The following is a 14,657-nucleotide window of genomic DNA, read 5'->3' on the forward strand; positions in this document are numbered from 1 at the left end:
GAAACGTGATATAGACATTTGCTCATGTACGTTAGCATATAGCATTACTGCAGCTTCGATACCGTGAAGGATACTGAATAGGAAGAATATGAGGAAAACTTCCAAGGTGCTCGGCCGTAGCGCTAGATGTGAATGTGCAGCGGATATCTACAAGGTGAATACCTATAACAGAAATATATACACTATAAGTATCAATATACACTGCGCCTATATAAGATCCTGTGTATCGAGCTGCAAAAAAAAGAACACATAAACGTGACAACATAAAATACAAAGAAAGAACCATAGTATCTAAATAGTGAAGCCAGAGCTAACTACTGAGCCTGTGAGTTGAACTAAGCTACTGTGATACAATGGCAATTTGTGCAAGAGAAAATGCAAAGCATGTAGTATCGGGAATAATGAGCACGATATGTGGGCCTGAAGGCCTGCGTATCAATACGACCCGGGAGAATTAAACCTGGGAAAATATATATATATATATATAGATAGATAGATAGATAATAGCCCGATTCTAACATATCGGGTATTCTAGAATATGTATGTAGTTTATTTATGAAGATTTTAGAATATTACATTGGATACACAGGATTCGGCCGGCCGCGACCAATTCAACTCCTATTCAGTGGCCAGTGTCAGGCAGCTGCTACAAAGGCAAATAAAATAATGGGATGAGGCATTAAAAGAGGCATAGATGCTCATGAGGAGAACATAATTTTACCTCTATACAAGTCACTAGTGCGACCACACCTTAGAATACTGTGCACAGTCCTGGTCTCCGGTGTATAAGAAAGACATAGCTGAACTGGAGCGGGTGCAGAGATGAGTGACCAAGGTTATTAGAGGACTGGGGGGTCTGCAATACCAAGATAGGTTATTACACTTGGGGCTATTTAGTTTGGAAAAACAAAGACTAAGGGGTGATCTTATTTTAATGTATAAATATGAGGGGACAGTACAAAGACCTTTCTGATGATCTTTTTAATCATAGACCTGAGACAGGGACAAGGGGGCATCCTCTACGTCTGGAGGAAAGAAGGTTTAAGCATAATAACAGACGTGGATTCTTTACTGTAAGAGCAGTGAGTTTGATTGCCGTGTGTGGAGTCGGGAAGGAATTTTTTTTCCCCAATGTGAAGCTTACTGTTGCCACATGGTTTTTTTTTTTTTGCCTTCCTCTGGATCAACATGTTAGGGCATGTTAGGTTAGGCTATGGGTTGAACTAGATGGACATATAGTCTTCCTTCAACCTTAATAACTATGTAACTATAACTGGACAGGTTGAATTCACAGAAGAATTATTGTGTTTAAATATTCTTTTTATTTTATCTGATCCTGCTTACCCCTAGTCTCACTTTTGAAGCACTAGTGGATGGTGAGATATGGAGCCTGAAAGAGAAAAGTTCAAACTCTTGCTTCCCTTTTGCTCGCACAGTGTATTTTGATTTGTTTGATTATAACTCTCACTTTAATTAGACACAAATTCTGCACACATAGGTTTTCTCCTAAGAAAGACCAAACCTCATTTTTACTTTCTTAAATATTCAGGTTTATTAACCTTTTGTATTGACCGACAGCATTGTGGTTGTTTAATAATAAAAATTAATCATGAAAAATGCAAATTGGCTAACGATTCTGCACACCATGTATTTAAACTGTTTAATCTCCAACTGAAAAAAGGTTGTTCCATTTAACCCCTTCCCGACCCATGACGCCTATGCGGCGTCATGGAAAGATCGCGTCCCTGCAGGCCGGGTGAAAGGGTTAACTCCCATTTCACCCGATCTGCAGGGACAGGGGGAGTGGTAGTTTAGCCCAGGGGGGGTGGCTTCACCCCCTCGTGGCTACGATCGCTCTGATTGGCTGTTGAAAGTGAAACTGCCAATCAGAGCGATTTGTAATATTTCACCCATTATAACGGGTGAAATATTACAATCCAGCCATGGCCGATGCTGAAATATCATCGGCCATGGCTGGAAATACTAGTGTGCCCCCACCCCACCCCTCCGATCGCCCCCCCACCCCCCCGATCTGGCCGGTACACTGCTCCGGCTCCCCTCCGCCCTGTGCTCCGCTCCCCCCCGTGCTCGTGTCCGCTCGCCCCGTGCTCCAATCACCCCCCCGTGCTCCAATCACCCCCCCTGCACTCCGATCCACCCCCCCCCGTGCTCCGTTCCACCCCCCCGTGCTCCGTTCCAGCCCCCCCGTGCTCCGTTCCACGCCCCCCGCGCTCCGTTCCACCCCTCCCGCGCTCCGATTCCCCCCCCCGTGCTCCGATCCCCCCCCCCGTGGTCCCCCCCCACCCTATCATACTTACCGATCCAGCCGGGGTCCCGTCCGTCTTCTCCCGGGCGCCGCCATCTTCCAAAATGGCGGGCGCATGCGCAGTGCGCCCGCCGAATCTGCCGGCCGGCAGATTCGTTCCAAAGTGCATTTTGATCACTGAGATATAATCTATCTCAGTGATCAAAATAAAAAAAATAATAAATGACCCCCCCCCTTTGTCACCCCCATAGGTAGGGACAATAAAAAAATAAAGAAATTTTTTTTTTCCCACTAATGTTAGAATAGGGTTAGGGTTAGGGTTAGGGGTAGGGGTAGGGTTAGGGTTAGGGGTAGGGTTAGGGGTAGGGTTAGGGGTAGGGGTAGGGTTAGGGTTAGGGGTAGGGTTAGGGGTAGGGCTAGGGTTAGGGCTAGGGTTAGGGTTAGGGTTAGGAATGTGCACACGTATTCTGGTCCTCTGCGGATTTTTCCGCTGCGGATTTGATAAATCCGCAGTGCTAAACCGCTGCGGATTTATGGCGGATTTACCGCGTTTTTTTCTGCGCATTTCACTGCGGTTTTACAATTGCGATTTTCTATTGGAGCAGTTGTAAAACCGCTGCGGAATCCGCACAAAGAAGTGACATGCTGCGGAATGTAAACCGCTGCGTTTCCGTGCAGTTTTTCCGCAGCATGTGTACAGCGATTTTTGTTTCCCGTAGGTTTACATTGAACTGTACACTCATGGGAAACTGCTGCGGATCCGCAGCGTTTTCCGCAGCGTGTGCACATACCTTTAGAATTAGGCTATGTGCACACGGTGCGGATTTGGCTGCGGATTCGCAGCAGTGTTCCATCAGGTTTACAGTACCATGTAAACATATGAAAAACCAAATCCGCTGTGCCCATGGTGCGGAAAATACCGCGCGGGAACGCTGCGTTGTATTTTCCGCAGCATGTCAATTCTTTGTGCGGATTCCGCAGCGTTTTACACCTGTTCCTCAATAGGAATCCGCAGGTGAAATCCGCACAAAAAACACTGGAAATCCGCGGAAAATCCGCAGGTAAAACGCAGTGCCTTTTACCCGCAGATTTTTCAAAAATGGTGCGGAAATATCTCACACGAATCCGCAACGTGGGCACATAGCCTTAGGGTTAGGGTTGGAATTAGGGTTGTGGTTAGGGTTAGGGGTGTGTTGGGGTTAGTGTTGTGGTTAGGGGTGTGTTGGGGTTAGGGTTGTGATTAGGGTTATGGCTACAGTTGGGATTAGGGTTAGGGGTGTGTTGGGGTTAGTGTTGGAGTTAGAATTGAGGGGTTACCACTGTTTAGGCACATCAGGGGTCTCCAAACGCAACATGGCGCCACCATTGATTCCAGCCAATCTCGTATTCAAAAAGTCAAATGGTGCTCCCTCACTTCCGAGCCCTGACGTGTGCCCAAACAGTGGTTTACCCCCACATATGGGGTACCAGCATACTCAGGACAAACTGCGCAACAATTACTGGGGTCCAATTTCTCCTGTTACCCTTGTGAAAATAAAAAAATGCTTGCTAAAACATAATTTTTGAGGAAAGAAAAATGATTTTTTATTTTCACGGCTCTGCGTTGTAAACGTCTGTGAAGCACTTGGAGGTTCAAAGTGCTCACCACATATCTAGATAAGTTCCTTGGGGGGTCTAGTTTCTAAAATGGGGTCACTTGTGGGGGGTTTCTACTGTTTAGGCACACCAGGGGCTCTGCAAACGCAACGTGACACCCGCAGACCATTCCATCAAAGTCTGCATTTCAAAAGTGACTACTTCCCCTCTGAGCCCCGACGTGTGCCCAAACAGTGGTTTACCCCCACATATGGGGTATCAGCGTACTCAGGAGAAACTGGTCAACAACTTTTGGGGTCCAATTTCTCCTGTAACCCTTGGGAAAATAAAATATTCTGGGCTAAATAATTATTTTTGAGGAAAGAAAACGTATTTATTATTTTCACGGCTCTGCATTATAAACTTCTATGAAGCACTTGGGGGTTCAAAGTGCTCATCACACATCTAGATAAGTTCCTTTCAGGGTCTAGTTTCCAAAATGGGGTCACTTGTGGGGGGTTTCTACTGTTTAGGCACATCAGGGGCTCTGCAAACGCAACGTGACGCCCGCAGAGCATTCCATCAAAGTCTGCATTTCAAAACGTCACTACTTCAATTCCAAGCCCCGGCATGTGCCCAAACAGTAGTTTACCCCCACATATGGGGTATCACCGTACTCAGGAGAAACTGGACAACAAATATTGGGGTCAAATTTCTCCTGTTACCCTTGGGAAAATTAAAAAATTCTGGGCTAAATAATTATTTTTGAGGAAAGAAAACGTATTTATTATTTTCACGGCTCTGCATTATAAACTTCTATGAAGCACTTGGGGGTTCAAAGTGCTCACCACACATCTAGATAAGTTCCTTTGGGGGTCTAGTTTCCAAAATGGGGTCACTTGTGGGGGGTTTCTACTGTTAAGCCACATCAGGGGCTCTGCAAACGCAACGTGACGCCCACAGAGCATTCCATCAAAGTCTGCATTTCAAAACGTCACTACTTCACTTCCGAGCCCCGGCATGTGCCCAAACAGTGATTTACCCCCACATATGGGGTATCAGCGTACTCAGGAGAAACTGGAAAACAACTTTTGGGGTCAAATTTCTCCTGTTACCCTTGGGAAAATAAAAAATTGCAGGCTAAAAGATCATTTTTGAGAAAATAATTTTTTTTTTTATTTTCATGGCTCTGCGTTATAAACTTCTGTGAAGCACTTGGGGGTTCAAAGTCCTCACCACACATCTAGATTAGTTCCTTTGGGGGTCTAGTTTCTAAAATGGTGTCATTTCTGGGGGATCTCCAATGTTTAGGCACACAGGGGCTCTCCAAACGTGACATGGTGTCCGCTAATGATTGGAGCTAATTTTCCATTTAAAAAGCCAAATGGCGTGCCATCCCTTCCGAGCCCTGCCGTGCGCCCAAACAGTGGTTTACCCCCACATATGGGGTATCAGCGTACTCAGGACAAACTGGACAACAATATTTGCGGTCCAATTTCTCCTATTATCCTTGGCAAAATAGGAAATTCCAGGCTAAAAAATCATTTTTGAGGAAAGAAAAATTATTTTTTATTTTCATGGCTCTGCGTTATAAACTTCTGTGAAGCACCTGGGGGTTTAAAGTGCTCAATATGCATCTAGATAAGTTCCTTGGGGGGTCTAGTTTCCAAAATGGGGTCACTTGTGCAGGAGCTCCAATGTTTAGGCACACAGGGGCTCTCCAAACGCGACATGGTGTCCGCTAACAATTGGAGCTAATTTTCCATTCAAAAAGTCAAATGGCGCGCCTTCTCTTCCGAGCCCTGCCGAGTGCCCAAACAGTGGTTTACCCCCACATATGAGGTATCGGCGTACTCGGGAGAAATTGCCCAACAAATTTTATGATCCATTTTATCCTACTGCCCATGTGAAAATGAAAAAATTGAGGCGAAAAGAATTTTTTTGTGAAAAAAAATTACTTTTTCATTTTTACAGATCAATTTGTGAAGCACCTGAGGGTTTAAAGTGCTCACTAGGCATCTAAATTAGTTCCTTGGGGGGTCTAGTTTCCAAAATGGGGTCACTTGTGGGGGAGCGCCAATGTTTAGGCACACAGGAGCTATCCAAACGCGACATGGTGTCCGCTAACGATGGAAATAATTTTTCATTCAAAAAGTCAAATGGCGCTCCTTCCCTTCCGAGCCTTACCATGTGCCCAAACAGTGGTTTACCTCCACATGTGAGGTATTGGTGTACTCAGGAGAAATTGCCCAACTCATTTTAGGATCCATTTTATCCTGTTGCCCACGTGAAAATGAAAAAATTGAGGCTAAAAGAATTTTTTTGTGAAAAAAAAAGTACTTTTTCATTTTTACGGATCAATTTGTGAAGCACCTGGGGGTTCAAAGTGCTCACTATGCATCTAGATAAGTTCCTTGGGGCGTCTAGTTTCCAAAATGGGGTCACTTGTGGGGGAGCTCCAATTTTTAGGCACACGGGGGCTCTCCAAACGTGACATGGTGTCCGCTAAAGAGTGGAGCCAATTTTTGATTCAAAAAGTCAAATGGCGCTCCTTCCCTTCCAAGCCCTGCCATGCGCCAAAACAGTGGTTTACCCCCACATATGAGGTATCAGCGTACTCAGGACAAATTGGACAACAACTTTCATGGTTCAGTTTCTCCTTTTACCATTGGGAAAATAAAAAAATTGTTGCTAAAAGATAATTTTTGTGACTAAAAAGTTAAATGTTCATTTTTTCCTTCCATGTTGCTTCTGCTGCTGTGAAGCACCTGAAGGGTTAATAAACTTCTTGAATGTGGTTTTGAGTACCTTGAGGGGTGCAGTTTTTAGAATGGTGTCACTTTTGGGTATTTTCAGCCATATAGACCCCTCAAACTGACTTCAAATGTGAGGTGGTCCCTAAAAAAAATGGTTTTGTAAATTTCGTTGTAAAAATGACAAATCGCTGGTCGAATTTTAACCCTTATAACTTCCTAACAAAAAAAAATTTTGTTTCCAAAATTGTGCTGATGTAAAGTAAACATGTGGGAAATGTTATTTATTAACTATTTTGTGTCACATATCTCTCTGGTTTAACAGAATAAAAATTCAAAATGTGAAAATTGCGAAATTTTCAAAATTTTCGCCAAATTTTCGTGTTTATCACAAATAAACGCAGAATTTATTGACCTAAATTTACCACTAACATGAAGCCCAATATGTCACGAAAAAACAATCTCAGAACCGCTAGGATCCGTTGAAGCGTTCCTGAGTTATTACCTCATAAAGGGACACTGGTCAGAATTGCAAAAAACGGCAAGGTCTTTAAGGTCAAAATAGGCTGGGTCTTGAAGGGGTTAATAGCTGCGGATGGCTTAAATAAAGGTTAATCTTATAATTGTGATCTAGTATGTTGGAACAGTTATTTTTTTCATTCTCAGGTTAAGCGTTGGGAAAAGTTAAAAAAAAACAAAACAAACAAACCTCTCCTTTTGTGTCCTACATCATAGGCTGGTCTACTAACTGACAAGCAAGTGAGCCATCTGGTCAAAATGACACGGGACTTCACCATACTCTTTTATAAGGTAGTTATTGGGGTATATTCAGTGGGGTCATTTAGGCTGTGGCTACATGTGTTTATTTTTCTGTAGAGCTACTATCCGCTGCAATCCATATGAGTTCTTCTTTTCCTCTGGATTGCAGGTCTTGGTTCATTCAGAAAAAATATATCTTGTGTTTTGCAGTGTAGAAAGAATGGCTCTGCGGTCTACCAACATTACAGGGTGTACAAAAAACCTGTCTGTAGCAAGTGTGGGACGAAAATTACAGTGTGTCGTCTGGGAGAAAACAATAGAATGACATACTTTTGCTCAAACTGCCAAAAGGATAAACCTGAACAGGGTGATTTAAGGTACAGAACAGACCTTCTCGACTGTTGTAACCATCAATATTGAATTAGAAGGGAAATTTATTGGTCCAAAAAGGGCTTAAAATACATTTCCAAAACAATTTTCTGACATTTGGTACACATCTGAATCCATAAACAATACTACTCTTGGACAATAATTCCATACTGGTGATTTGTACAACCATCCTCACACAGACATGGTAAATACCACTGCAAAATTACAGGATTTATAGCTTTTATTTTTAAAACTGGATGAAATGGTTCTTCATACGTATGACTGTTATCTGACCGCTAGGACCCCACTGGTCCAGAGATCCATACTTGCAAAACCTCAAAGAAAAACAAAACGAGCAAATACCCTGCAGTAAATAAATAAATAGCAGTAGTACATGGAAATAACATGGGGCTCTTACTTAACATAATTTGACTGAAATAAAAACGTAAAAGCCATCCCATCGTGTCAAGGTGACCCTATTTGGGACGGTCCTAACCTCTAGTATTAAAGCCTTACCATATGTCAAATGACATAACTATGAATAAGGCCCTAGACCCCGACTAATGGACACCCAGCCAAGGGAAGCTTATATAAACGTAAGCTCAAAGAAAAGGGAGTCTATGCAAAAACCTAAGGAGATGAACTGGAAAATAGTTTGGTATGCATGCATCGTGCAGGCACATGTTCACACTGACCACTAAACAGACACAAACTAAGATAAAAACAAAATGAGCAAATACGCAGCTGTAAATAAATAGCTGTTAAATTACTAGGTGCCAAATATTTGATTGCCAATATCTTTGCAGTAGTCAAAAAAAAAAAAAAAGTTTAATCTGCCCTTTGGCCACTGTTACATTGTGGTATCCAGTTCAACATGAAACATTTGGTGAAAGGTTCTTGTGAGAGGGTTCAGAATGTTCAGATAAATACGAGTTAGATGTATTCATAATTTGGAAAGTGAACTCATACTTTAGTACTTATGCGGTGTGTTTTTTCTTATTTATTTATTTTTTTTAATTTTCTTCTACTTTTGTCCATTTTTCCTGACTAAAAGGGAAGAAGAAGATTGGGCATGTGAAGTTTGCACTCTCATTAATAAACCATCAGACAACAATTGTGATGCCTGCCTTACTCCTAGGCCAGAAGGTGTGTAGGTCGTATTGTGTACAGAATGCTTTTTTTCTGCTTTGAAACTTCATAACATCAATTAAATCAGACTTTTAGAAAATTACATAAAAAATCCACCTCTAATACCTTCACTTACTGGGAAATTAAGTTCTTCATCACCCTCATTGCTCAGTTAAATACCTCTTAAAGAGGAAAAATTAAAAATTGCGATCATTCATGGGGCTGCCCCACTGTAGTGTATGGGCGTTGCAAGAATCAGTAGGGAGTGTAGTGGATGGAAGTTTTTTTGAAGGTTGTAGACTTACTTTACACTTGACGTTCCTCCTATTTGTGGGTGGAAGGGACCTTTTCTCCGGATAAATGGTTGTCGTGGAGGTGGGAGCTTTTTCCTAGAAGACATTTTATGGTATATTCTACAAATATACAATAAATTGTCATTGCAGTACCCTTCTAGCAATTTCCGTGAAAATGATTGTATAGTTAAACCACACAGGAGATATGCTAAATGTCTGATTTCTAGTTTCCCCATGTTTCGCAGGAACAGTGTCCTAAGTCCATTTGTGAATGGAGCAGTAGTGTTCATCTGACGTATTGGTTAAACAGGCTCACTATTGCTCCTTTCACATGGCTCTTTGGACCTCCCCACCTTTTAATCTCCCTGTTCCAAGGATTTCTTCAGTCTGACCCTCATTGATCATATATTGTCTGTCCTGAGGATGGGTGATTTGTTGTTGTTTATGGGACAACACCTTTAATAGTTGACAAAATCAAAGTCATTATTGGCATAAGGTTTACATTTTGGATATAAATTACACTAGTCAAGAGGAGATGGCAGTCTCTATTAACCCCTGCACGACATTTGAAGTAAGTTTGTCATGGTCGGGAAGGGGTTCCTGAAAAATGACCTAAATTTACATCATGAGTGCACAGGAGCAGAGTTGTCATGATTGCCGCTGGAAGCTCTGTTTAAGTCTGGTTTCACATTTACGGACGAGGGCTTTGCAGAGGGCTGCGTAGTTCTTCTGTTAAGCCTCACCCACTGCCACGCCTCTTTGGCTGTGCCTACGTCGCTATGCGTCCTGCGTACCCCATCTTTAACATTGGGTCCGCAGGCCATGCAGATTTATGTGGATGCCTCCGCATGTGTCGTTTTGTCAAGGCGCCGACCTGCGTCGAACGCAACATGATGCATTTTGTTGCGGTTGGCGCAGCATCAAGCGACTCATGCGGAGGCATCCGCATACATCCGCATGGCCTGCGTACCCAATGTTAAAGATGGGGTACGCAGGATGCATGCCGACGTAGGCGGAGCTGAAGTAAGAGGTGCAGCAGTGGGCGGGGCTTCACGGAGGAACTACGCTGCCCTCCGCAAAGCCCCCGTCCGCAAATGTGAAACTAGCCTAAGTGAAAGCCATGCTCCAGCTGTCACAGCCAGGAGTCGTGTGAGCACTGTCCCAGGGCATTTAATACCCCAGATGCTGCGATCAGTAGAGAATGCAGCATTTAGAAGGTTGGGAGAGGGAGGTGGCTCCCTCTCCCTTACAAAGGTCCCACTTCCCCATGACATCATTGCGAGGGCCCCATCATTTATATGACTACCTCCTGGCCTACCAGCTACGGCAGCCTGCTTGGACCACACCAGAAGCATGGTCTAAGGAGGCCTTGCAATGCATTATACCAGCAATCAAGATCATAAAAGTTAAAGTCCAGTAGAGGGACTAAGTAAAAAAAAAAATAGATAAATAATTGTAAAAATATTTGTAAAACATATCATAAAATACATATTAAAAATAAACAAAAAAAAATACTGTTATCACCGCATCTAGAGCAACCCGATCTATCACACTGTCACTGTCACTTTTAACCCCTTCAGTAAACACCGTAAAAAAAACACAGCTTTTTCATTATACTGCCAAAAAAAGTGGAATAAAATGCAATTAAAAAAGTCAAACGTAAATAAAAATGGTATTGCTGAAAACATCTGGTATAGCAAAAATCGAGTCACCATACAGCTCCGTTATCGAATAAATAAAAAAAGCTATAGCTCTGAAAATAGAACAATGTAAAAACAATTCTTTTTTTCTATAAACGTTTGTGTAAAAAGTCTTATTACTTACCGAGGGTGGTGGCAGCGGTGAAGCGGGGTCCCAGGGTCGCTGCTGAAGGAGGCAAGAGTGGCACTGCAGATGTTTGGTGGTGCGGTGGCTCCGCCGACATTTTGTGAAAGCCCAGAGCCCCTGCACTGTTTACTATGCATTTACTCCGGGAAAATGGCTGCCTGGGCGGCGCATGCGCAGATGGAGATCTTGGTGCTAAGATCTCCATCTGCGTCGCATCCGCATCCATTTTCCTGGAGACATCACATAGAGGTAGGAGCGGATGGCGATATCGGCTTTCCTCCATCTGCGCTGAGTTAAAAGCCGGACCCCGAAAGAAGAATGGAAGCTGCCATATGCCTCCGCCGCAGGGCTACCGCTTGCCGCCGTACCCCACCACCGCAGGACAACTGCTCACTGCCGCACCACCGCAGGACCTCCGCTCACTGCCGCACCACCACCGCAACACCCCCAGCTCCGGGCACCGCAGCATTGACTCCTCTAAGAACAGTATTCGGTTTATAAGACGCACCCACATTTTCCCCCTAATTTTTGGGATCATAAAAGTGCATCTTATAATCCAAAAAATACGGTATATCTTTCCTGTATCAATTCCCTAAAAGAAATCCAGTTACTTCTGCGCTGCCACATCCAAATGTCCCTCTTCCTTCTGAGCCAAATGTTTGGCATTTTTGTAGGGATAAGAGCCCTCCTTATTTTCAGGTGGGTATCTCCAGATGCTGGAACTGGGAATAATATACTGGGCACTACAATAGCAGATTTGTAATTTTAACTTGGCAACATCCATTGCTCCTCGTTTCTTAAAAATGCCCATGGAGTCGAAAGCATCACTATACCTGTAGATAAATTCTCAGAGGGGTGTAATTTCCAAAATGGGGTCACTTGAGGGGGAATTCTGCTCTTTTGGCACTTTGGGGCTCCATATATGGAGTCCACAAACCGTTCTACAATGATTTGTTCTCCAAGAATCAAATAGCACTCCTTCCCTCCCAAGTCTCACAGTATGACAAAGCCGTACTGTACAGGCACAAATGGGTTAAGAAATTATGCTTATGACATGTAGTAAATGTTATATGTAAATTATTTTGTACAGAATGAGTAACTGGTTTGATGATATAAAAGATGACAGATTCTTCTAAATTTTCACCAAAATTGTTATATTTTCACAAATAAACGCAAAAAAAATCTACCTTAATTTACAACTAACACAATGTACAATGTGTCATGAAAAAAAAACAGAATCAGTGGGATCATTTGAAGCGTTAGTTATTTTCACATATTGACACTGGTCAGAATTGTAAAATTTTGCATGATCAGGAAGGTGAAGACAGGTTTGGGGGTGAAGAGGTTAACACAGGGAAGTTATAGACCTTTCATTGGTGCATACTATGAGGAAGTAAAAAGGTTTTCTTTTACATTACTGATAGACCCTGATGTAATTCAGGAAAAAGTACGGAGAAAACAGTGTTTATTTATTTATTTTTTAATTTACTTAATATAAAACTATTCCTGAAAAACCAAGAGCTGGGATCAATAATGAAAGACATGAGGGCAGGTGATGTGATGTGCTCGGGTGTAATATTGTTTATATAATTCTTCAATGTTTTTTTTCTTTTCAAGCTCCCAGAAACCCAGGCAATGAAGATGACGCCTCTGACTCGGGCTTGATTAAATATCCGTGTAATAATTTTCGAACACCGCTATCTGAAGTGAAGATTAATAGAAAAACAGCTTTTGGATTTACAACATTGGTGTTGAGCGATTTCAGTCCGAAAAGTAACACAATTACAGAACCGCTGAGTACTCCTATGTCTCCAGCAAGCATCTCTTCTAGTACACATCTCAACAAGGTGTCCAGTAAGAGAAGAAGCAGTGGGAATGAAGACTGGACAGTGAACGCTGCAAATTACACCAGTTCATTCACTCAACAAAAGAAGAAACAGAAGACTGAACACCCCTCACCAAGTAGCAATCCAATCTTGTCTGTAAGGTAATGCTCTCCACTCTGGTATGACAATCGTCAATTGTTTCTTATGTCTCTCCCTAGCCTGGAGTGACATAAGTGTTTTTAAATGGAGATGAAGACAGGAAGTGAAAACAAAAAAACCTGCTTTCATGATTTTGTCTTAACATCCCCTCAGCATCTCCTTCTCCTACTGCTATTGAAATCTCACACTGCCCAGTACAAACTGAAGCTGTAAGTCAGGCTGGGTGAGCAGAGATGGGGTTCAGCTCATGAAAAGCATAAGCTGTTTGTTCTGGTAAAATTACTGACGTAATGATGGAAACCCGATGGATCCCTTCACAGTAAATAGGTCCACAAAGCATCACTGCTGTTCAGCTATGTCTTTCTATCCTGTAACTGCAGAAATCAAGAAATACTAATGCAAATGTGTTCTCTCCAAGATACTCACTTACTTTTCAGGATTATATAGCCATTCTAACATGGATTTCCAAATCAAGAAATCTATGTCCTTTCCAATCTCCGTACCCATAAATGGAGCGGGCTCAGGAGCTGAGCCCACATCGTATCGGTCAGTTACTGACTATGTTATATAGCCACCCTGTAACAGCATCAATTGCTGATGGACCGGAAAAATTGGCACATACAAATAATCATCTCCAGTTTCTGTTGAAGAAAGAAACACTCCAGTTTCCATAACTGCGACCACTGATCAGAGCGAATTCATTCCGAAAAGTCAAAGTCGAACCCAGCTGTTCAGATTTCTTGAAGCGCTCTAAAGTAGGCACACTTATAATCAGCCATGCTTGAAGCAGGGAGGTTATCGACTGGTGGAAACTGGCTTCCAAGCTGAGCACTCAGGAGGGCGAGAGCAAAAGAAACGATCATGAGGTAGAGCAGTGAACTCTATTCTGTAACACAAAAAAATGACCTTGCTGACCCAAAGATCGCTGACTGTTCCAGCCACGCCTCCTGAAAAAGGAGGAGGCGGAGACCCACCCGCGAAGAAACCCCAAGAGAAGGCCGCCTGTCAAGCATCGACCCTCCTACCACCCCTGGACCATGAGGGTCATCCGATGGGTGTCTCTGTAAAAGTAGCTCTCCTGGGAGACTAACCTGCCGACCTGACTCAAACGGTGCAGGAAACTAGCAAGAGACGGACCTGCAAGGCCCCATGCCTCCGAAAAGGAAGGCTGGCCCTGGACTAAGGTAGCAGAGTGCTTCCACCTATTGTTGCATCTGAAATGATCTTGTCTAACCTGTTCCCAAATAAGTGAGACCCTTAGAAGGGTAGACGCATTAAAGATTTATTTCGCCCTCGATACTTTCAGCCACAGCATGCGGCGAATTGCAGCGCAATTGCTTGCCTCCTGGGCAGAGAACTGTGCCACATCCAAGGTTGCTGACCAGAGATCCTTCCATGCCTGTGTAATCCCAGATCCTCGGAACTGGCAACAAACTATGTCGCAAATGCCTAGCCCATGCTGTTATCGCCTTGGAAATCCAAGTAGCAGAAAAGGTTGACCAAAGGGCAAAACCTGCTGCCTCAAACTGGACCTCACTACAGACTATACGCCTGTCCGAGAAATCCTTAATTGCTGCAATCTCGGCAAGAAGGAGAGTGGTCAATTTAGATAAACAATTTACCAGAGTATCTACCACCGGTGGAGTGGACCAAGCAGCCACCAGCTCTGCTGGTATACAACACCTCCAGATGGCTAGGCTTC

The 14,657-nt window shown here is 43.2% G+C and overlaps 1 protein-coding gene across 1 annotated transcript in view; it reads left to right on the forward strand.

Moving 5' to 3' along the window:
• NEIL3 (nei like DNA glycosylase 3) overlaps window positions 1-14,657 on the forward strand; it is a 60,970-nt gene that overhangs the window by 21,736 nt on the left and 24,577 nt on the right. The window contains exons 5-8 of the mRNA XM_069744266.1: window positions 7,330-7,404; window positions 7,564-7,730; window positions 8,777-8,868; window positions 12,588-12,957. Coding sequence (XP_069600367.1) covers window positions 7,330-7,404; window positions 7,564-7,730; window positions 8,777-8,868; window positions 12,588-12,957 — 704 coding nt within the window. The remainder of the gene's footprint in view (window positions 1-7,329; window positions 7,405-7,563; window positions 7,731-8,776; window positions 8,869-12,587; window positions 12,958-14,657) is intronic.

Source organism: Ranitomeya imitator, chromosome 1 (genome assembly GCF_032444005.1).
Source record: "Ranitomeya imitator isolate aRanImi1 chromosome 1, aRanImi1.pri, whole genome shotgun sequence".
Taxonomy (NCBI): Eukaryota; Metazoa; Chordata; class Amphibia; order Anura; family Dendrobatidae; genus Ranitomeya; species Ranitomeya imitator.